Source organism: Stigmatopora argus, chromosome 19 (genome assembly GCF_051989625.1).
Source record: "Stigmatopora argus isolate UIUO_Sarg chromosome 19, RoL_Sarg_1.0, whole genome shotgun sequence".
Taxonomy (NCBI): Eukaryota; Metazoa; Chordata; class Actinopteri; order Syngnathiformes; family Syngnathidae; genus Stigmatopora; species Stigmatopora argus.
The window spans coordinates 6,591,315-6,615,133 of NC_135405.1; the positions used below are offsets into that span (position 1 = coordinate 6,591,315).

Genomic DNA, 23,819 nt, shown 5'->3' on the forward strand with positions numbered 1-23,819 from the left:
ATTAGTGATCAGTCAATCGGAGAGACTAAAATCTCAAAACTGAAAATAGTCTCCAATCTAATAATCAAAAGTAAGTAGGTCAAGACATTGACCTTAGTATGATTGTTCATCTTCTGAACCGCTTTTCCTCACAAGGCTCGAAGGGGGTGCTGGAGCCTATCCCAGCTGACTTCAGACATACCCTGAATTAGTCATCAGTCAATCGCAGAGACTAAAATGTCACAACGGAAAATAGTCTCCAATCTAATAATACAAAGTGAATAGGTCAAGACATTGACCTTCATATGATTGTTCAATCATTCATTTTCCGCACTACTTTATCCTCACAAGGGTCCCAGGGGGTGCTGTAGCCTACCCCCACTGACTTCAGGAACTCGACACACATTCTGCTATCTGATTGTTCGCAAAGTATTCTTAACATGTTTTATTCAGTTTTAAGATGGATAAACACAAACACCATAAGTTATTCTTTAACATCAATATTTGAGATGCTTCAAAAGAATATCAGTTCAGCTTTGAACTGTTTTGGCTTCTCAAAACACTTTTAAGCATTTGACCTCGCTTGTTTTACCTTGTTTTCAACTCTGGTAGCTTCCTGATATTTAAAGCAGTAAGATATTATTTTTTAATAAATCTGTATTGTTATGCGCCCTGCGATTGGCTGGCCACCGATTCAGAGTGTCCCTGCCTGGTGCCTGTAGTAGTTGGTGGGGATATGCTCCAGCACCACTCGTGAACCTTGTGAGGATAAGTATAGTTCAGAAAATGAATGAATGAATATTATGCATAAGATATTACTGTACATGATACTTATCTGAGAATTGAAATTGAGTGGCTAAATAGAGTATTTAGAGCACATGTGTCAAAGTGGCGGCCCGGGGGCCAAATCTGTCCGGCCGCATCATTTTGTGTGGCCCGGTAAAGTAAATCATGAGTGCCGACTTTCTGTTTTAGGATCAAATTAAAATGAAGAGTACAGATGTATATTAAATTTCCTGATTTTCCCCCTTTTAAAACAATAATTGTAATTTTTAATCATTTTTTTCTGTGTTTTTAGTTCAAAAATCATTTTGTAAAATCTAAAAATATATTTAAAAAAGCTCAAATAAACATTGTTTTAGATCTATAAAAAAACAGAATATTCAGGGCTTTTAATCCAGTTCTTTTAACCCATTTATAAAAAATATAATATAAATATTATATCTAAAATAGTCCGGCCCACATGAAATCGAGTTGAAGTTAACGCGGCCTGAGAACCAACCGGAGTCTGACACCCCTGATTTAGAGAATTTAAGGATACTTGACCTCTGCAATGGAAGCAGTACTCGGGTTACAGACACAAGTTCTTCATTGGGGGGTGCTCTTGAGCCTTGTTGCTGTGGGACTTGGGGGCTTACTGGACCCTGCAAGTGCCATTTTGACTATCTGCCAATGTCCCATTGTTGTGAAATTCACCAGCAATGTGTGATCAAACGGTACACAAACTGACCAGAAACTCACTTTGCAATGATTTTGGAGCATTCATAGCATAAAATGTAAAGTTGCTTGAAATATCTTCATTTTGGGTGCAACACAAATATGGCAACTGGAGAGTTTTAATTGACGGATGAATCAATTTTCTAAACCAGTTTATATAAGAATTGCAATATGGGACAGAAAGCATTTTGGAAACAACGGAAAAGTAGATCAATAATCCATGATTTTCCCTTCTTTTGCAATCCTGGAGTTAAATGAAATGGACAGTCCAGTTCAGTGTAATGTTTACATTTGTGGGTCAATCCAATGTCCACCAATGAGATAAAAGCACGGCTCTGATATTCAATTTGCAGATACGCAGCTACTGAGATTGGAGCTAGTTTTCATTTGAAAAGCAACATGGTGAAGATCTTTACCTTTTTGGTGGTCCTCATATTAATCTTCCAGGTAAAAAATATGCATACTAATTAAAGGAAATATGATTGCACCCGAATCTTTGTCAAAAAGGAGCAAAAATGCATTCTATGTAGTTTTAGCTTGTTATGAAAATTAGCCTTATTTATCTATTAATCTAATGGCATGAGGATATGACAATTTTTCTTTAAAAAAACGTGATTCTAGTTTCAATCAAAAGTTTGAAGATTAGACGAAACAAGAACTCGATTTGCTCATATTTCTTGAATGCGATTCAATTTCTAGTAAGGATTTTTTTAACTGTCATAAGAAAAGTGCAACATTATTAAAGAGTAATATTTGATGCTGTCAGTAAATCATTGACTATCATTGAATTGAGAGCCGAATGAGGACAAGGATTTTTCAAAATATGGATAATTGTGTTATTAATGTGTAAAGTTATTTGATCATCCATTTGCCAATGTTTGCCTTTTATAAACAAATGACCAAAAACCATTCACAGGTGCCAGACTGTCTCTCATCTTGCTCCCTATTTGGTTCTGTAGCTGATTGCTCCTTTCGGAAACTGTACCGGATTCCCTCATTGCCCCCCAACATCACCCACCTGTACTTGGAGTCGAACCGAATCAGTGAGATTAACCCCACCTCTTTATCTGGCCTGGAAATGCTGCAAGAACTGGATTTGGGTCATCAGTATTCATCTTTAGTGATCCGAAACTATGCATTCCGCAGACAAAGACACCTCAAGAAGTTGGTACTGGGCTTCAATACGAGGCTTACTCTGGAACCACAGGCTTTTTTTGGATTGTCCAATCTGGAAAATCTCCAACTAGATCACTGTGATCTTCAGGACTCCATTCTAAAGGATGACTATCTGAAGCCTCTTTCTTTGTTAAAAACTCTTAACCTATTTGGTAACCAGATAAAGACACTCCGGCTTTCCGTATTCTTTTCCAATCTGACTCATCTGAAGGATTTGAATCTAAAACTGAATAGAATCAACAAAATAGGTGACCCTGATCTTTCTGCCTTGCAGGGTAAGCGAATTGAATTTTTGAATTTAGATTCTAACAACCTTCAGGCAATGTATGATCAACATTTGGATCAGAATGCTCATGGAAACCCGTTCCGTGGGATATCTTTTGGAACCCTTGACTTGTCTAATAATGGGCTTAGCATAGAAAAATTAACGCTATTTTTTAAAGCTATAGCAGGTACTAAGATCTCGCATCTCAAACTATCAGGACACATCGGTAAAGGCTTTTCGTTTAACAATTTCCAGGATGTGAACAGAAGCACATTTGAGGGTCTCAGGACCAGCTCAATCAGAACATTAGATCTATCTAAAAACATGTTATTTGCATTACATCAGGGAGCGTTTGATCCACTAACAGAAGCTAAAGACCTCGACCTCTCTCAAAACCAGATCAACCAAATTCACAATGGGGCCTTTGCCGGTCAGGAAAATTTAACAAAACTCAATCTATCCAATAATTTGCTTGGAGAGATTCATACTCACAGTTTCACTCCATTAAAGAACTTACAAGTGTTGGACCTTTCTTATAATCACATTGGGATTTTGGGCTATATGGCATTTAGTGGACTTTTCAGTCTAGAAGTATTAAATTTGAAAGGAAATTCTCTTAGGAAGTTCGGATTCCCCAGTGCCGCGTTTAAATTAACTTATCTCAATTTGTACGACAATAAATTGACCTTCTCTTCAGTGGAACGTATCACGGAATTTGCACCGAATGTGACGTATTTAAACATTCAAAACAACAGAATAGAAAACCTTCATGCTGCTCACACTTTCATAACTCAACTAGAGAAACTCCAGTATCTTTTCTTTGGAGGAAACCCCATCAGATGGTGCACATTGAATGAAAACTCTTCTAAAAAGAAGCAGAGTGGTATTAAAGTGTTAGATTTTCATAGCAGCAACCTGCAGTCCATTTGGTCTCAAGGCAAATGCCTGGACATATTTCAAGGGCTCCATCATTTGGTCACTCTGAGTTTAAATTCTAACAACTTAAATTCCCTCCCTAAAGGCATTTTTAAAGGTCTAACGTCACTTCTCGAGATGGACCTCTCATCCAACACGCTAACGTACCTCCAAAATGATACCTTTCCCCAAAACCTCAAAATACTTAACCTCGCTAACAACTTCATCGCGTCTCCTGACCCGGCACCCTTTCGCACGCTTAACGTTCTTAATTTCATGAATAACCGATTCCACTGTAACTCAGACTTGAAAATCTTTTTGATGTGGATTCAAGACACAAATGTTACATTTTCCAGTCCTGCTGAGGAATTTAGATGCGAATTTCCTTTTTCTCTTTATAAAATTCCTCTGGGCAATTACTCCATTCAACTTCTTGGAAATGGAAGCACTTAAAATGGATTATAATCCAATACTTAAGAACATTGAATAAATAAATTCTTACACATTTACCAACATTTTACCTCAAAAGTGACTAATAAATGACATTTTTATATTTTCACTCCTGTATTGAATTGCAAATGTACCTAATAAAGTTTTTACTCCCCACTAGATTCGCATTTATTAGCTTTATATTTTGTATAACTAGATTTATGGGATTTATCGGCATCACGGTTCTGAAATCGAGGGTTCAATCCCAGGTCTGGATCTTGCATGTTCTCCCGGGTTTATGTGGGTTTTCTCCGGGTACTCCAGTTTTCTCCCACATCCCAAGAACACCCTTGATTGGCTGATTAAACACTCTAAATTGCCCATAGGTATGGTCGTGTCCCATTTCCTTGTGCCCTGCGATTGGCTGGCCCCCAATTAAGGGTGTCCCCTGCCTGATGCTTGACTAGGATAGGCTTCAGCACCCCCCGCGACCCTTGTGAGGATGAGCAATACGTAAAATCAATGAATGAAAGATTAATGAAGTACTTTTGCGAAAGTTCAACCCCAGAATGCCCTTTGAGTATCAACCTTGTTTTCCCCTCTGCATCACTTTAGTCAAATTTACAATTGTACAAAATTATATAATATTTTCTTGCATCTAAGAATGGGAAAGTGGAGGCTGCAACTTTATTGTATTTGTACACCAGAGAGCAGCAAAGAGCTAATAACTATGAACCTTGAGGGTGCCAACCTTCTACCAACTAGTTTGTTTTTATATTATATTAAAGGTATGAATAGTGTAAACATTTAGACTCTAAATGTTTATGAATTTTAAATGTTTATACATTTTAGAGTCACAAAAGTCCAATGAATGTTTTTGTTATGGATATGGTATGTAGAACATTTCATCAATCATGTTTTTTTTTGTTTTTTCAGAAGATGAACATGTATGAGTTTAAAACATTGGTTAACTAGTGAACTAAATGTTCTGTAAATATACACTCATGCTGTCCTAATAAGCAGAATGCTGGTCATAAAATATTTAATTGCAAAGCAGGTGGGTAAGGTGGAGGCCTCTCATTTGTCAATTAGACTCATTGCAAAATGGAAATCAAATTACCTCTTGTGTACAGACATATATGTATTTTATATATATGCATCTTCACTTAATCTTTAATATTCCATAGTCTTGAATCCCAAAAACACAATATTGTCTCTAATATACTATAATCCTTTATTTAAAAATTTGAAGGATCTTCCATCCCTTCATTAAACCTCAGGCCCAATATATCAAATTACAACAAACACACTATCATCAACACACACTTTTAATTGAATAGTAACATAAATACAACTTGAGAATTCTTGCGTTAGTGTTTTTATTTTGATTTTTAACCCGACAGATGAGCTCAGCAATACTGGCTTTTGCTATTTTACAACCATTATAATATGATACCACTCCCCCTACTCCATGAGCCATTCCTCAACAGGCTGGTTGCCATGGAGACTGGCTCCGTTTTCCACCTCCTCCACAGTCTCTCCTCACTTCCTGATTGTCTTTGGCTCACTGCTTCCATCCCTCCCTCCCCCCACCTCTTTTTTTCCATCGGCATTTCACTTCCTTCCTCCCCCACAGCCCCACAACCCTCCAACCCAGTTGTACAATATTTGACGAGGCCGACACAAAACAGTGACTTAATTGACACGCATAACAACATTTGTACAGAAACAATGTACAAAGACATTTATCAACAATCTTTTTGTATAAAAAAAATTCAAAAAAAATCACATTCACCCTGCCGTTACACTCAGCGCTATAATGTAAATATTTTTTCTTTACTGGCTGTAGCATGAATTGGAAAAAAATGAATATCAGAAAGAACAATGTTGAAGACAATGAAAATCTACCGTGACCTATAGATTTACTTGCACAATAAAACCTCTGATAATTAAAAATCAACTGTCATTCATTTAATTGTGTGATAAATCTGCTTGCATTGCTCACAATTAATTTATAGCAACATTACTTATTCCTATGCATCTATTATTAAAGGTGAATTGCATGTAACCTTCATTGAGTGACACAAATGTGGACATTTGGGTGAAGCCTCTAAGCATTTCCTAGTGGAACAAAAGTGGGTCAATTAAATGCCCCCAATGTGATTACCACACACATCTGCAAATAGCTGAAACAGTTAGAAACGGCATTTCACCGTATTTAAAAGGGGATTTTTATCCGTGGTGTCTTCTAGACTTTCTGGGAATGTTATTAGGGACCCACAATTGGAAATGAAATATTTCAGCCCGAGAAAGTACAATAATTCCTATACCGAACAATATAATAACATTTTAATTACGTTCTCTTGTCCATTCTTGAGGCATTAATGGGTACTCGGACGTTTGGTCGGCCGGACGTTTGGTCGCCCGGACGTTTGGTCGCCCGGACGTTTGGTCGCCGGACGTTTGGTCGCCCGGACGTTTGGTCGCCCGGACGTTTGGTCGCCGGACGTTTGGTCGCCCGGACGTTTGGTTGCCAGACGTTTGGTCGCCGGACGTTTGGTCGCCGGACGTTTGGTCGCCCGGACGTTTGGTCACCGGACATTTGGTCGCCAGACGTATGACAACATGACAGAGAGTTTACTGTTGAAACCAGCTCTCAAAATTATATTCATGAGAGAGAGAGTTTAATATCTAAATATCTACTGTTGAAACCAGCTCTCAAAATTATATTCACCCGGGCGACCAAACGTCCGGGGGACCAAACGTCCGGGCGACCAAACGTCCGGTCACGCATTAATATTGAGAATTACTAAAAAAATTAGTAGCCAGATATTCATTTTCCCCATTATTTGTATATGAATAAGAATCCCTGAATGTTTTTTTTAATTCCTGCCAGTATTACACTGACTTTGGTGTCTGAGAGAGTAATATAATACTATTGTTTCTATTTTTCCAGACTGCAAACTACCTCAACATCCTCTTTGTAGCCCAGTAACACATAATTTTGCATCAGTTACATTAAGAGAACAAAACAAAAGGACAAATGCTTTGAAACACACTTATTTCATATTTATAGCTCTACTTGTTTTCAATGACATGATCCTGAATGAATATTTTGAATTAAAATTTTGGTCACATAAAAGCTTCCAGAACTATTTTAAATGTGATTTTAGGCTCCTTTAGAATTACACGTGACTGCCTTAAATAAACCACGACACCCGTAAAGATTTTCTACTGTGAAATATTTTTTAGGGGAATGTAATGACATTTCATTTAACCACTGAAGACACATTTACCGTATATATTAAATATGTACAATGGTATAATACACAGGATAAAAGCCACTTTGGTGAGACATCCACACACACAGCCTCACAAACATTTCAAATATTTTCTCCCATGCAAAAAAAAGTTTAGTTTGTTCCTTTTAATGAGCTTTTTTAAGGTCCTTTTCCGCCAACAATTTGTTTTGTCTTGTAAAGAGGCGTTGCAGCACCAAATTTTCCAGCACAATAAATAAGAATATAAACACACATTGCTAAAGCTTTAGTGTTTCACTGTGCCGACGCAGGCACAGCTGGAGAACAAGCCGAAAGGGAAACATTAGAAGACGAGGATGAGAGAGACTTTTGGCTTTGACACCTGCAAAAAAAAAGGTATGATTTATTTCAAAAATTAAATCTCAGGTTAACAAGATTATTCAAGAATTACACAATTACTGGCTAACCGAGAGCGTAGTGGGGGTGGCTAATCTTTAATAACCCCATTTTGATATATTACACAAAAGCCATTGACACTTATCAGATAAAGACAGCAGGAAAAAAGGGCTAAGTCATGATATGAACTTAAATGCAAATTATTCTTTCATATAATAATAGCAGATGTTACCGATTGAATGTTGGGTGTTTCGCCATCTGAGCAAGATGACGTACATATTAAATTATAATTTTGCACTTGATTATTCGTCTTACCACGAGGGAGACTTGTGAACGCCTCTGTCGGTGGTGGGAGAGTTGTCCACAGAAGAGCTTTGGTTTAGCTCTATATACCTTAAACGACCCAATGAGGCAGTGTTTGGGGGGGTCATGTCCAACTCCAGAAACATGATGTTCTCAGCCTTAACACACAAACGTGAAATCTTTATTTAACTGCATATTAAAATGATTAAATAACGTGACATGCGTTAACGCAATATGTTAAGTACATTTTTTTAAAATTTGTAAATTCCAGATATACTCAAAGTGTTATAAGTAATACTTATAGCAAGGGTGTCAGACTCGGGTTGGTTCGCGGGCCGCTTTAACGTCAACTTGATTTCACTTTAGATATGATATTTAGATTTCTTTTTAATAAATGGATTAAAAGAACTGGATTAAAAGCCCTGAATATTCAGGTTTTTATAGATCTAAAACAATGTTTATTTTAGCTTTTTTTATATATTTTTAGATTTTACAAAATGATTTTTGAACTAAAAACACAGGAAAAATTGATGAAAAAATTACAATTATTGATTTTAAAGGGGGAAAATCAGGAAATATAATATACATCTATATCTATCATTTTAATTTGAGAGTCGGCACTCATGATTCACTTTCCCGGGCCACACAAAAGGATGCAGCGGGCCAGATTTGGCCCCCGGGCCGCCACTTTGACACCTGTGACTTATAATATGTTGGTACGTGAATTAAGCAATGAACAACTCCAGTTCATTTTTATTTAATTTGAAAGGAAAATGCACTTGCATGTCATTTGTATCCTATTTAAAATTTCTGTTACAATACTAATATGATTGGCTGTCAACCAATTCAGGTGCTTAGAAAATGAGTGAATGAATAAATGTTACTATATTATAGTATATAACAATTACTGATTTAGTATTATTTGGCCAACTTTCTGCAAAAATGTTAAATGTATGTATTTTTGACTTGCTCTTAGCATAGTGCATTTATGACAGAAACATTTATTACAATATTAAATGACTGATATACATAGTGAACCATATTTAATTTTCTATACTTTTGTCTTGGTTTACATTAACATGAAAGTTGTAATATTTACGAGTGTTTTTATGTCACCAATTATTATATTTGAATGACATTGTTGTTGTTGTTGTTGTATATATTTAAAAAAAAACACTTTTAAGCATTTTAAGCCTCATTCACATTGAGAATTAGTCTTTTTTTTTAACCCTGTTATAACGCATACTAATGCCAAATCAGAAGAAAACATCTTAATAGCTTCATGAGAAGCAGGCATTGTAAATCCTTGGTGGATTAGCTTTTTAAACTGCACATACCACAGCCTTTAACATTATGAGTTACTCCATGAGAGGACAGGGAAAAAAGATAACGTCACTTTATGGGCAGCAATCCCTTACCCTAAATCTGTTATTAGCCCCCATTGTTATGGCAACTCTTGCGTATTGACTGATTGGTCGTTTATATCCCACAGCAGATAATGGCCTTTTCTTCATCTGTAAGGGTTTACTGAAGAGAAGAGGAAGGAAAGAAGACATCAATCAGACATCAATGGTCCCAATTCACATTCTGGAATGTCAAACTATCCATTCCAAACTGACCTCTCACTGGGAACGAGAGGCTGGAACTTCCACTGATCCTCTTCAGGGTCAAAAGTCATCCTGCTCATGATCTTATTCTTCTCCTCTGGAGGAATGAAGTTCTCGATGATTAAGTACCTACAGAAGAATAATAATCATATGAATTTTCTCTTATTTATGTTCATGTCTATCAGGCTCTTTAACAAAAATGAATGTTAAGACCAACCGTATGTATACATGTCCATCTATGTGTATGTATATTTATATATATGTATGTATATGTATATTTATATATGTATGTATATATATGTATGTATATACGTATATATATTCCAGCAACACGCTTATTTATTTATTCATCCATTTATTTATTTTTTATATTTTTTCTTTATTTTATTTATTTATTTATATATATATATATATATATATATATATATATATATATACATATACATATACATATACATATATATATATATATATTCCAGCAACACGCTTATTTATTTATTCATCCATTTATTTATTTTTTATATTTTTCCTTTATTTTATTTTTTTAATATATTTATATATGTACATATTTATTTTTTATTTATTTACTTAATTATTACCTATTTATTTATGTCTAAAATGTCTTTTACTTTCTGTATTCTTACCCTCTTGCTACTGTGACAATGAAATTTCCCGAATACGGGATGAATAAAGTTATCTAATCTAATGTTTTAACACTAGTTGCTGTATTTTAGAACTAAAAGCATACATTACCGTATTCGACATTAAATTTCTTCATTCATCACACGCGATTTACTTACTTGAACTTGAGCTCTCTGGTGAGCTCATTCTGCGTTTGCTCCAGCTCCTGACGACTCCTGACGTGCTCGTCATTTACGTCCTGGATCTCCGCCTTGATGCACTGAAGCTTGGCGTACAACTAATCGGAGACAAACAGGCACAGGAAAATGCATTGGGGAATACATTTTTTTTCATTAGAACCTGTAATATCTGTCTACAAAGTGTCACGAACATTTTTGCAAAGCTTACCTTCTTGAGTTTCTTGGTCTTGGCCTCGACTTCTTGCTGCAGAGAAGTAAAAGTCTCCCTCAGCTCCAGCGTCTCATCATCTTGGATCAACATCTGCTGCTGGATTTCCCTCTCATTGCATGTCTGGAATCATTTATAGAAAGACATTCATACCAACATGCTGTCATGCAATATGTTTCTTCAATGACACAAACCTGCTCTGCAATTTCCTGTCTTTTCAACTCCAGCATCTTCTGCTGCTCATTGGTGTGATCTGTTATGTTCTTCCCACCAACCAGCAGCTTGCTCTCCATTGCCTGGAATAGTGAAATACGAGCCTGAAATTAATACTTAGAGTACATAAAATGCAGCTTTAAAATCCGCGTAATGACCCTGGAAAATAAGACTAACTCTCGAGCCGTTAATACTAATAGGACTCTATATTATTTAGTACACATGTGTCAAAGTGGCGGCCCGGGGGCCAAATCTGGCCCGCCGCATCATTTTGTGTGGCCCGGGAAAGTAAATCATGAGTGCTGACTTTCTGTTTTAGACTTTTCTGTTTAAAATGAAGAGTATAGATGTGTTGGAATAATGATTCAAACCTTTTAAATCATTATTAGTAATATTTAATTAAAAAAGGAAAAACATCTTTCAACAAACTCTGCTTACAACTTGCAAGGAAAATGCCATGTGACGCCGTCTTAGTCCCCAGTGCATTCTGACGAGCGGAATACTCTTCGTTCCATTTAGCGGCACATAACCAAAACATTCAAAGGCAATCTGATTTAAACAATTGCATACGCAAAAACAACTGTCTCTGCATGAAGGTTATAAAAACACGGTTGAGGTGTATCCAGTACTCAGTCCTCGGAGCAAGAACTCAGTGTATTGTTTTATGTCTCTGTGTACTTGTATCTCTCGCTGATCCCAGCTGTCCTGGAGAGCGACCTTGGCGTAAGCGTTTGTCTTCGTTGAAAGCGATCAACACATATATATAGTTACACATTTAGGATGAGCAAATATATTGATTAATATAGTAAGCATGTATATTATAAGGCTTTATATTCATTGCAAACACATTTATAATAATGATTATTCCATCAAGATGTATATTAAATTTCCTGATTTTCCACCTTTTAAATCAATAATTGTAATTTTTAATCCATTTTTTCTGTGTTTTTAGTTCAAAAATTATTTTGTAAAATCTAAAAACAATATATTAAAAAAGCTCAAATAAACATTGTTTTAGATCTATAAAAAACTTAATATTCAGGGCTTTTAATCCATTTATTTAAAAAAATATTATATTTAAAATGGTCCGGCCCACGTGAAATCGAGTTCACGTTAACGCGGCCCGCGAACTAACCCGAGTCTGACACCCTTTATCTAGCACATAAAGTCGGAAGATATACTGAATAGATGTTTGAAGGGGTGGATTTTTTTATTTAATTTATTTTTTTAACCTTGACTTTGCCCGTAAGTACTACAACACTGTAGTTACTCATAAATACTGCATCCTTGCTCCATGTTTGTCAGGCTGATGCAGGCCACTGCAGTGCTGCAGAGGCTAAATCCTGAACATCCCCATGATGACACTAAGCTACATCAAGCTGAGCTGTTCTCCAGCGTGATGAATTATAAACGTCGACTGGGCACATCAATAAAAACCTAATTAATCTTGCATCACAACTGATATGCAGACTGTAAAGTCAATAACTCATCAAGACAGAGTATCATTCCTCATTTGCTTAACATAATGTCCACATTTCACTAAAAACGTCATGTTTGGGGTGTATCTTAAATACGTAAGATTTAATACTTCCATCACATTGAAAATGATTAAAACCCACTTTATGAACACATTGCAAACATTTGTTTCTTGCTTAGTCAGATCATAACTGATACTTAACGTCAATTTTCAGTGCACCTTCTTACACGTATAAACCACATACACCCATACACAAACCACAATTCTACAAAAACACCAACTGAACCTCTTCTTCAAGAACCATGGTGACAACAAATGCTTCATTACAGCAACATTTAATCAGGTTTTACTCGTTATTCTGTCCGCATAATGTTTGGTTCTACATACAAACAACACACATACAGATAGATCTTTTATTCATTTTCATTTGCTTATCCTGGTCACGGTCACAGGGTGCCGGAGCCTATGGCAGCTGACTTCAGGTGAAGGCTGGACTACACTATATAAACTGGTTGGTCAGCCAGTCACAGGTGAATGAACCTCTATACCACATGTGTCAAAGTGGCGGCCCGGGGGCCAAATCTGGCCCGCCGCATCATTTTGTGTGGCCCTAGAAAGAAAATCATGGGTGGCAACTTTCTGTTTTAGGATCAAATTAAAATGAAGAGTATAGATGTATATTACATTTCCTGATTTTCCCCCTTTTAAATCAATAATTGTAATTTTGTAATCATTTTTTTCTGTGTTTTTAGTTCAAAAATCCTTTTGTAAAATCTAAAAATATATTTTAAAAAAAGCTAAAATAAACACTGTTTTAGATCTATAAAAACTGAATATTCAGGGTTTTTAATCCAGTTCTTTTAATCCATTTATTTAAAAAAAATCTAAATATTATATCTAAAATGGTCCGGCCCACGTGAAATCAAGTTGATGTTAAAGCGGCCCGCGAACCAACTCGAATCTGACACCCCTGTTCTAAAGGAAGTAGGAGTACACAGCACTGGTAAGTCTTGGATGGCAATTTGGATGAAACTTCTAATGAGAAACCCAGACACTCGCAGAAGTTTATTATTTCGTATTCGACGAAATATCCTATGTTGAAGCCGTCTCCAAAAGGACAGACATTTACGCATTGCAGAACATGCAATTGCGACTTCAGCGTGACACATGTTGGAATTACTGACTGTAAAATGCACATAGAAGGACCCAAACACAAAGATAAACGTATTTTCATTATTTTGTACTTTTTCACTAGTTTGCAAAAAATATTACAATTAATGTAAAAATATGATAATAAAAGTTTGATTTAAATTGTCCTTCGCTTATTTTTTTTTTTACATTTTATATGGATTTTGCATGAATCGCATGGGACAGGGGTCCTCCTGAAATGGGGTCAACGGAGGTTGGCAGCTCTGCTTTGTATTTAAATAACCCACACCTGCATTACAGTGTGAACAGAAATTAGACAAAGGTTTGGACAAAAATGAAAAGGGACCCTAATGACGGGAAGTCTAGTCTCAGAGACAATAAAATGTGTGTTTAAATTACAAGCAACCTATACATTCTTTGAATTGCACATACCATACTATGCTACTGTCCACTTAATTACATGAGAAAACAAAAAAACACACACTCACTTGTGTAATGGGTACAGTGGGGTCCTTCAGAGAGAAAGCAGCAAAGCTTTTACAGAAAGCTTCTTTGTTCAGGGGGGTGCTTTTGTGTTCTCTGTGTGTATGTGTGCACGCGCGTTTGCATCTCTCTGAGGACAAACAATATTTTAAAACCAACAGGGGGACACGTGTGTCAGAAGGACCTACTTTAAATGGGCTGTTTGAAGGTTAACGCTTCAATCAGAACTTTTATAGTAGCACATAAATCAGGCTGCAGACTTTGCAAGGATGTATTAAGAACTGAATTAAAAGTGCTGTACATCTATATCATGTCAAAAGCTATAAAAAAAGACGTGTGTGCGTATGTGTGCCCTTTGTATTCAGTCATATTCATTGTGCTCCATTAAAGGGCTGATTCAAGTTAGGGGGTTTCTCTCTCGGGCTGGTTTCTTTCTCCTGATAGGCTGGTTATTGTTAGCGAGGACAATGCGATACATGTAGCCTTAAGGTCAGGGCTCGTATTAAATACGTAACTATCTTAAGATTTTTTTTTGTTCAAGATAATTCATCAGCAGCATAAATGGTTATTCCTACTCAAACTATATTGAGAGATTAAGCATTTTTAGTCATGTTTTAGCCGTAAATTGCAAAAATATCTGGCAAGAGACTGAGTTGGGTAGATGTAGTTGAAAATATAGTAATGCCTCGTTTATTGTGGGTAATTAGTGAATTACCGTGATATAGGGACAACGTTTTTATGTTCAATGTTATTCTATTTAATATTGTATTTTATTTTAAAATAATCTATATAGAAACATATATATATATATACATGTATGTGTATATATATACGTATGTGTATATATATATATATATATATATATATATATATATATATATAGTTATACATATAATATATATATATATATTTTTTTAATTTATTTATTTATTTTTTAATCAATATTTATCTGGCAAAAGACTGAGTTGAGTAGATGTAGTTGAAAATACAGTAATGCCTCGTTTATTGCGGGTAATAAGTGAATTACCGTGATATAGGGACAGCGTTTTTATGTTCAGTATTATTCTATTTAATATTGTATTTGTTTTTTTTAATCCTATATATATATATATACTCAGAAAATGTTCATAAGCAATTACATTTATATTTTTTGTGCTTTTATGTAAACTTGATTGTACATGAGCACATGTTAATATTTTTCCTAAAGTATGTAAAACCCTTTTCTCCCTTTACATTAGCAGCACCACCGACCGATTCACCACTTGCTCCACAGCACTCCCAAATTCATATTGTGGTACATACAGAGACATGCACCACATTAATATTTCAGCGAGGTCTTCACTGCTGAAAGAGAGCAGTAATGAGATGTTTTCATCATCAGCTTCCACACACACAAGCACGCAGACGCACCATGGAAGCCGGAAGAAGGAAAAAAGCAAAACAGGAAGCGGTCAATATAAAAGAATGTACATATTGTATTGAGTTGAGGACCAGTGGGGCGAAAGGGTGTATTTTATTGTTGGCTAAACTTCACATAAGTGGAGCCTCAAAAATGATCTTTGCTGGTTAACAATTCTGCTCCTCATAATTTAAAGTGCAGTAATTAGGAGACGGTAAATGACTGACTTTACAAGAAATAGCTATTTCCTTCATTTGTACACAATTTTAATCACAGTGGAGCCGCTACTGTATACAGCACATGTGTCAAAGTGGCGGCCCGGGGGCCAAATCTGGCCCGTCGCATCATTTTGTGTGGCCCGGGAAAGTAAATCATGAGTGCCGACTTTCTGTTTTAGAATCAAATTAAAATGAAGAGGATAGATGTATATTAAATTTCCTGATTTTCCCCCTTTTAAATCAATAATTGTAATTTTCTAATCTTTTTTTTCTGTGTTTTTAGTTCAAAAATAATTTTGTAAAATCTAAAAATATATAAAAAAAAACTAAAATAAAAATAGTTTTAGATCTATTAAAAAACTGAATATTCTGGGCTTTTAATCCAGTTCTTTTAATCCATTTATTAAAAGAAAAATCTAAATATTATATCTAAAATGGTCCGGCCCACGTGAAATCAAGTTGACGTTAAAGCGGCCCGCCAACCAACCCGAGTCTGACACCCTTGGTATACAGGGATTGGATTTTTATTCCATGTTTAAGATAAGGCAACTCTTCATAGCAACTGTAGGGCTGAGGATGTCAACAAATGGAATGGATCTTGCTAAAAATCCTGAAGCCATCATGACAAAGGAATAAGAAATGTTAGAATGAGTATAGGACAAAGGATGATCTCACTGTTTCGACCTGGAAAAGTGACTCTAAGAATAGTCCTCAGGCAATTCCAGGGGAGGCTTAATGCCCTCACACCTGATAGATTCCTTCCATCCAGATCCATTTTCTATCTAACGTATCATGTTCACTGAAATACGAGGACGGAATATTTCCCAGTGAAAGAAATGGGCACTGAGCAGAAGGCAAACGGGTCAAACATTAATACTGTACGTATGTTGTTTTAGAAATGTGGGAAAAAATCCTTATTTTACTATTTGACAGTTTGTCTGTCAATTTTGAGCAACAGTGTGCTTGTATTCTTGTGTTATCACTATTAAGAAGGTAAAAACAATATATGTAATCTTTTTGTGAGTAACTGATCAACAGTACTTTTACCAACTTGCCTTATTTCTCTACATCTTTCAGAAGAGACTTACCGTATTTTCACGACTATAAGGCGCACTGCATTATAAGGCGCACCCCCAATGAATGACGCATTTTAAGTTTTTTTCCATATATAAGGCGCTTGCATTCTAAGGCGCCCTGTCCATTTTGGAGAAAATTTAAGACTTTTAAGTGCGCCCTATAGTAGTGAAAATATGGTACTTTGGTCACTTGACCTAAAAAATTGTTAATGATTTAGTTCATATTGATACAGGAAAATATGTTCTAGATAATTCATTGGGTCAACAAGAGCTAAAATAAATACTTGATCAAACATCCATGTGTAAAGATGATTTAATAAGCGTGTTTTAAATGAGAGCCATCAGCTGAAAATTTAATTAAATAATAATAAAAAATTCTGTTTTGGAGTGCTTTCAACAAAGAAGAAATATTACTGGGTATCGCAGGGCCACACAAAATGAACAGTGGTTTGGAGCTTTTTGAATTTCTAATTATGTAGTTGATGTGCAAATGTGGAAAAAAAACAGGCACATATTGATGGAACTAATTCCCATTATTGGCAGAAGTGTTGGTACTTCTACATTAGGCAATGTTCCTCACTTTTGCCTAACATGTCAAATAAAAATAAACTACCATACATAAATACATAAAACTGCATATTATATTAAATATTGTCTCCAATGTATGTTAAAGTGATAAGTGCACCTCTGTTGGCCTGCAACAATACAGAGTTCTGTTCGGGCAGCTTTGACACAAAATGGCGCAAACAGGAAACATGAGGTTGTAAACCAGATCTCAACCTGAGAGGTTGTGAATGCGTTAGCCGGTCGGCTGTCAATGTCAACCTGCAGAACCAACACTGCCATCCGTAGATACACAAACACACACACACAGAAACACACACAGAAACAGACATTGCACTGCATGTTGCAGCTCAGCCATCTGACAGCACCCTGCAGAAACACCAAATGTGACACAACCACAGCATGTTTCTGACCTACTTTACTCTAATATTTGTTATGTTCAATTCAAAGAAGCACTTAATTGCATTTTTAATTTGACCTTAAATTTAAAAGGTTATTTATAGACTCATCTGCTTCCTGGCCAGCTTCTTAAAACAACAGTCCCGCTAAACCTATTGATAATTTGCGAGCATATGCCTTAAAACGAGTGTTCTTAACATAATTTTTCATAACCTTGGATGCCATTTTACTGGGGTTGCAAAAAGTGCATTGAAAGTACCCAGAATGTCATTTTTTTAGTCATTTTTGTTGCTCCTTTTCTTTGCCTTTCTGCAATGTCCTAAAACAATATGTACATAAAGTCCAATACTGTTTCTTTAAAGTATATATATGTGGATGCTTGTTTTTTTTATTTAGGACGTAAATTCACTCTACAATACAATATCATATTGGAGTGTGCGGCTATATGTGATAAAAACATTTTAATTTTTTTTTTTTATTATTATTATTTTTACAACTACGTATAAGGATTAAAACTACTACTACTAGAGTGCACTTTTGGCTGATCCCGTGAGGGGTCGAAATAACAAATCAATCATTAAGCATTAACACGTTTTCAAAACGCTAATAATAAAATGGAAAATGTACAGTACTTAATTTGTTCCGAAATATTTGAAAAGTACTAACAGTTGTAATGCATTAAACATGAATCTTTTGAATCTTAAGACAAATACAACTGAACTGTATTGAATTAACGCACTGTAGATGATTAAAAAAAACCTCATCGTATTGGTTTGCCAAAATACAGAATTACGACAAACAGAAGACGTGAAATAGCAACAATAAATCAAAATGTTCTCCTCAATGGTGGCTATTTTGTGGATAGATGACACAATGGTCAACTGTGCTTTATGTAGGTGTGGCCTGCAACATATTTATTGTAGCGTTACACTGACTTACAGGAAATGAGTCATAAAGGGCTGAGCTACTGGACTCCAACCAGCTGGGATGATGTTAAAAAAAGTCTAAATCAATTTGCAGTCCAAATAAGAAAAACATGATGTCACTGATGGAAAGCTGAGCTACATTCACCCAGCCCTTGCAATTTAACTCCATACTCAAAGAAGTAAATAACTAAAATCGCCATCCCGAAACGTAATCACAGAAATGTTGCCTTTTCCCCCCTAATAAAGTGTATAAAGAACATGTTAATGAGCATAACACCACAGATTTTAGTTCTTTTAAACAGTGACAGCGTCATGAGAAGTATTTTTAGTCATTGATTTGGTATAGTGATTACTACGCATATATACAGAATATGACATTGCCTTCAAAAGCAATTATCGCCATTTAAGAAATGTGTTTTTTTTTATGGATGAGAATAGAGGTGAAATTCCGAACTACGAAAACAAAAAAATAGAATATTGCCTGAAGTTTCGGTTTTAGTGTCCTGGGATAAACAAGTAAATCTTTATCTGCATCCTTTGATGGACAGTGATGCAACGACAGGAAATAGTTGACCCCAATCATCTTCTCCCCCAAGGCAAGGCAATGGAGAATTTCGCTGTTTCCTGTAGCTGACACCAATCAGCAGCCGCCCAGTCAGCATCAAACATGAGACCTTGCACTGGGCAGCGAGATCACACAAGATTTGATACGGTTCAGCAGTATCAAGGCTCACAGTGCTTTGAAGGACAACATGGTGGGAAGAAATATGAGAGTTCTGATGTAGAAATTGGACACGAAAATAGTGAGAGTTATGGAGAAGAAATCGAATTTTTGCTCCATCCCGTTCCCACATTTCTACCATCTACCAACGAAGAGTATCGATTTTTTTTTCTATGAAATGTTACATAAATTCATTCATTTATTTATTCGTCTCAAATGTTAAAGTTTGGCTTAAATTATATGAAGAAAGACTGAAAGCGTTGTTGTATTTACTGTTTGTGTCTCACTGTGAAAAATGATTGTTGGTCTAAAACTTTACATAGATAGTATAGCGATAGTATGTTGTGATGATATTTAAGTACTGCAGCATTATGTATAACCATTTTACAGATTTTTTTTACTGCGCATTAGGAAATAACTTCAAAATATAACTAATGAACAAATGAACAAGAGCATATAAATCCCAGCCTGGGATCGAACCTTTGACCCCAGAACTGTGAGGATAACGCACTAACCACTTTTCAATGGGCGGCTAAATTTAAAAATATAAAATACAAATTATACTGAATACATGACTGTATTCAATCATTTTATGAAGAAATTCTAAGAAAGTAAGAAGTTCTAAGAAGATTACACATTAGATTAGGGGTGTAAAATTTGGAGGCCCAAGAGTTGATCTGGTGGTGAGTCATGTATTGGTTATTTGTTAGATATAGAAATATATCTATAAACTGATGTATTTAATTTGCACATGTGTGTAACATATTTTTTTGTTTCATGATTTAAATGTGCAGATCAAAGTGAGCTAGATGCAATTAATGGGATTTTAGTGGTTCATGTTGAAAACAATAATCCAGATGATTGTGTTGAAAATGGTAGCTAGCCAATCACAGGACACAAGGAGGTTTAGTAAAATGGGTTAAGGAAATTTCCAAAAGGGTGCTGTTTGTTCACAGGTTATTAAGAGGCATTTTTTTTTTAAAGGAAACCACTGGGGGACTTCACTTGGATCTTTTAGTGGGTTGGCTCGGTGTTGTCCTGCATTTCATAATCCCTCATATTGGCTTTGTTATAGTATTTTAGTGGTTTATGTCGAAAACAATAATCCAGATGATTGTGTTGTATTGTGTGATGAGTTAGTTGAAGGTTTTTCTGGGGGATGTCAACATTTATGTGAATTTAAAAATATTTCTATTATCTGTTGAACCTACTCAACATCAATTGTAATAATTTGAGATGCCCCATGTTTGCTATTATATAGACATTTTACTATAATGGATGACAATACACCCAATGCTGGAGATTCAGTTGCTCACCTTGTACTTGGCCGTCAGTTCCTCCGTGGCTTCCTGTTCCTTCCGAAGATCCCCCATCATCCTCTCTTTCTCCCCAAGAAGTCTCTGCTTCTCATCAGCCAAGAGTGATCGATCCCCTCTGATGGCTTCCTTCTCCCTCTCAAGACGCTGCTCCTCTCGCTTCATGTATTCCTCAGCCTCCTTTTCCACTTCTTCCTCCCCATCCTCACATTCAGTATCTTCACCCCCATCTTGATCCGACCCATCGCCTTCCTGGCGCTCCTTCTTCTGCTTGCTCCTCCACTTCCTGTGGTTGAGCTGAGCCCTGAGCCGAGCGATCTCGCTCTGAAACTCTCGGAGGAGAGCGTCTTTGGGGTCCTCGTTGACTCGTGGCCGGTTTTGGATGTTCTTCGCTCGGTTGGCGTAACGGAGGGTGGTGAGGGTTTCGTCGTAATGCTGAGGCGCAGGTCCTAAAGTGGCTACCATGACGGTCTTGGCGTTCCCGCCTAGTGAGTCCTGCAAAAGGCGGGTCAGCTTTGAGTCCCTGTACGGCACATGGGCGCTGCGTCCATCCGCCAGTGAAGATATCACATTGCCTAGCGCGGACAGAGAAAGGTTTATCTTAGCTGCTTCCTTAAGGCGTTCTCCTTGGACGCCCGTCTTGGCCTGCCGCTCGCTGCCGGCTAGATCCACGAGGTTGAGTCGACCGACCCGGATGTGCTTTCTCCCGTCTGGACCGGGTTGGCCACACTCAACGGTGATCAGGAATAAGGCATGGGACCTGGACGAATATTCATTCATTTCTGTGCACGCAACCGCCCTCGCCTGGTTGCCGACGTTCATCACCTCCTCGATCTCTTTGATGCTCTTACAGACGCAAGAGGTGAGGTCCGGCACGTAGACTCCGGTCTCTGGACTCTCTCTGAGCTCGAGACCCCGGGCATTGGCGTGGTTGGGATCCAGGAGATCCCGGATCTCCTCACGATAGATCTCCAGATAGGACGCCCTTACCAGGTACTGCTTATCGGACTGCGAGCGGGAGATGTGCATAAAGATGTGGTCAAAGGCGTTGGGTATCACTCCCCGTTTCTCGGGGTCCAACCACATCCCTTGCATGGTGTACGTCTTGCCGGTCCCGGTCTGCCCATAAGCGAAAATTGTACCGTTGAAGCCGGCTAAGACTGAATCTATCAGAGGCCTGACGCTTTCGTCGTACAGATCTCGTTGTTTGGAATTGGCGTCGTAAACAGCGTCGAATGTAAACGTTTTCTGGGGTTCGCAGTGGGAAGCTCGAGGATTCCTGAGGATCACCTGTCCCAATCGGAGGTCCATTTGCACGATTACCCCAGAAGGACCATTGGACTCCTCTTTCCGGTTGGGAGGTCGGCATCGGACAACAACCTTAACTGACTCGCTGTTCTTGTTCTTTGACATCGCGGACTTCTTGTTGCCAGTAACACAATGACAAATTGAAACAGAAAAATACCCCCTTACTGGCACTTGCTTTGTGTCATAGGTTTTTTTTTCTTTCATCAATAAATCATTTAGCACGACTTCATGATCATTTCCTCAAGAATATTAGATCATAGTGTTTTTTGGGTGGAAATCATAACATGCCACGCTCATGGCTCAATTGCCCTGGATGTCTGGTAAATTAGCATAAATGGAATCAGCTCTCACGCGCTGCCTCGAGGCTCCAATTCTCCTCCGTCTCCAGATATGAAGCAAAAAAAGGATACCAGGATACCAAAGATAAAAAATCAGGAATGTCGTTCATATCGTCTTCTTACACATTGATTGGATCCACATCCTTCTGTTCTCGATTCAGTGATGCTCGGTCCGGTTCTCGAGTGTAGGTCTCCGAGAGACAGCTCTCGTACACACACGCGCGCACACGCACACAGTCATTCGAGCTCCACGCCCCATATCACTGCGGAGTCGGGCAAAGCATGATGGGAAATGTAGTTTTAATAAAAAACACGCTATTGGAAGTCCGCTTTAAGAATTTTTAAAAAATCATACTAAGACATACATTTTTTGACATATTTTGAATAATTGACATAGGTTAAAATAAATGGGAGTAGAAAAGCCGAAGTGTTGAGGTTATACATAATAACAAAAAAAATTACATTAACTCAGAATTACGTTTTGACCACACTTTCAGTATTTCTTACACACGTTTTTTTCCTAAATGCATCACGGAATGGGGACATACATGGAATATAAATTATTACTGCGATTACTAAACCAATCTGTATAGTTAAAAATACAGCATAACACTGCCGTCTAGCGAGAAAAAAGCAGAACACATGTTGACATACAATCAGCTAATGTCAAGAAAGAATGTGGTGTGAATATATAGCTTCTTCCTGGTATAAATTACGGGGGTATATTTAAGGGATTTTTACCATTGGAAAAAATAATAATGTATTTACACATCTCGACTTTTATTTTAAACTGATTCACTACAGAATGAAAGACCCCAAGCCCTTGAGGTATTTCACGTTTGCATTATGCATTATTTGTTAAAGCAAAAATAGTTAATAGTTAATTGCGAATGTTAGAAAATAGCGCTAAGATTTAAGTAAAATTAATTAATTAAAATAATTGACTGTTACTATTTTACTCTTTTTTATTATTCATACAAAGAAAGATCAAGGTGTCATTTTGCGTTTTATTGCTTGTGGAATTCAAGCACATTACATTTGTTACTTTTTCTTATATACAAGTCCAACTCTGTGTAAATGTTGGATGACAAATAATATTATTATTCATCATAAGTTTATAAAAAATATCAAAAGCGCTGAGCTCATTTTAAAAATAAAAATATGTAGCATTAACTCAAAGGCCACTTCAACGGGCTTTTTTTATTTTATTTTTTATCACCACAGCAGCATAACATTGACTTTTTTGGATGACTATACTCTTTAGTTGTCAAGTCTGTACTTGGTCTGTAGAACATGCTCCACATTCTTGGAGGAGTGACGTGGAAGAGGGGTAAAGTTAGACACAAAGCCAATTCGTGACGATATATTGGAGTCAA

The 23,819-nt window shown here is 36.8% G+C and overlaps 2 protein-coding genes across 2 annotated transcripts; one reads left to right on the forward strand and one right to left on the reverse strand.

Moving 5' to 3' along the window:
- Nucleotides 1-1,822: 1,822 nt before the first annotated feature.
- LOC144064425 (toll-like receptor 5) lies at nucleotides 1,823-4,438 on the forward strand. The gene is made up of 2 exons (XM_077586970.1): nucleotides 1,823-1,923; nucleotides 2,393-4,438. Exons 1-2 carry the CDS (start codon nucleotides 1,876-1,878, stop codon nucleotides 4,283-4,285), a joined length of 1,941 nt encoding a protein of 646 aa, XP_077443096.1. The 5' UTR covers nucleotides 1,823-1,875; the 3' UTR covers nucleotides 4,286-4,438.
- A 3,235-nt stretch (nucleotides 4,439-7,673) lies between these two features.
- kif3ca (kinesin family member 3Ca) lies at nucleotides 7,674-22,673 on the reverse strand. The gene is made up of 8 exons (XM_077587716.1): nucleotides 20,798-22,673; nucleotides 11,051-11,152; nucleotides 10,857-10,979; nucleotides 10,628-10,746; nucleotides 9,840-9,956; nucleotides 9,639-9,747; nucleotides 8,233-8,378; nucleotides 7,674-7,903 (listed from the first exon to the last, which is right to left on the reverse strand). Exons 1-8 carry the CDS (start codon nucleotides 22,307-22,309, stop codon nucleotides 7,816-7,818), a joined length of 2,316 nt encoding a protein of 771 aa, XP_077443842.1. The 5' UTR covers nucleotides 22,310-22,673; the 3' UTR covers nucleotides 7,674-7,815.
- Nucleotides 22,674-23,819: the final 1,146 nt, after the last annotated feature.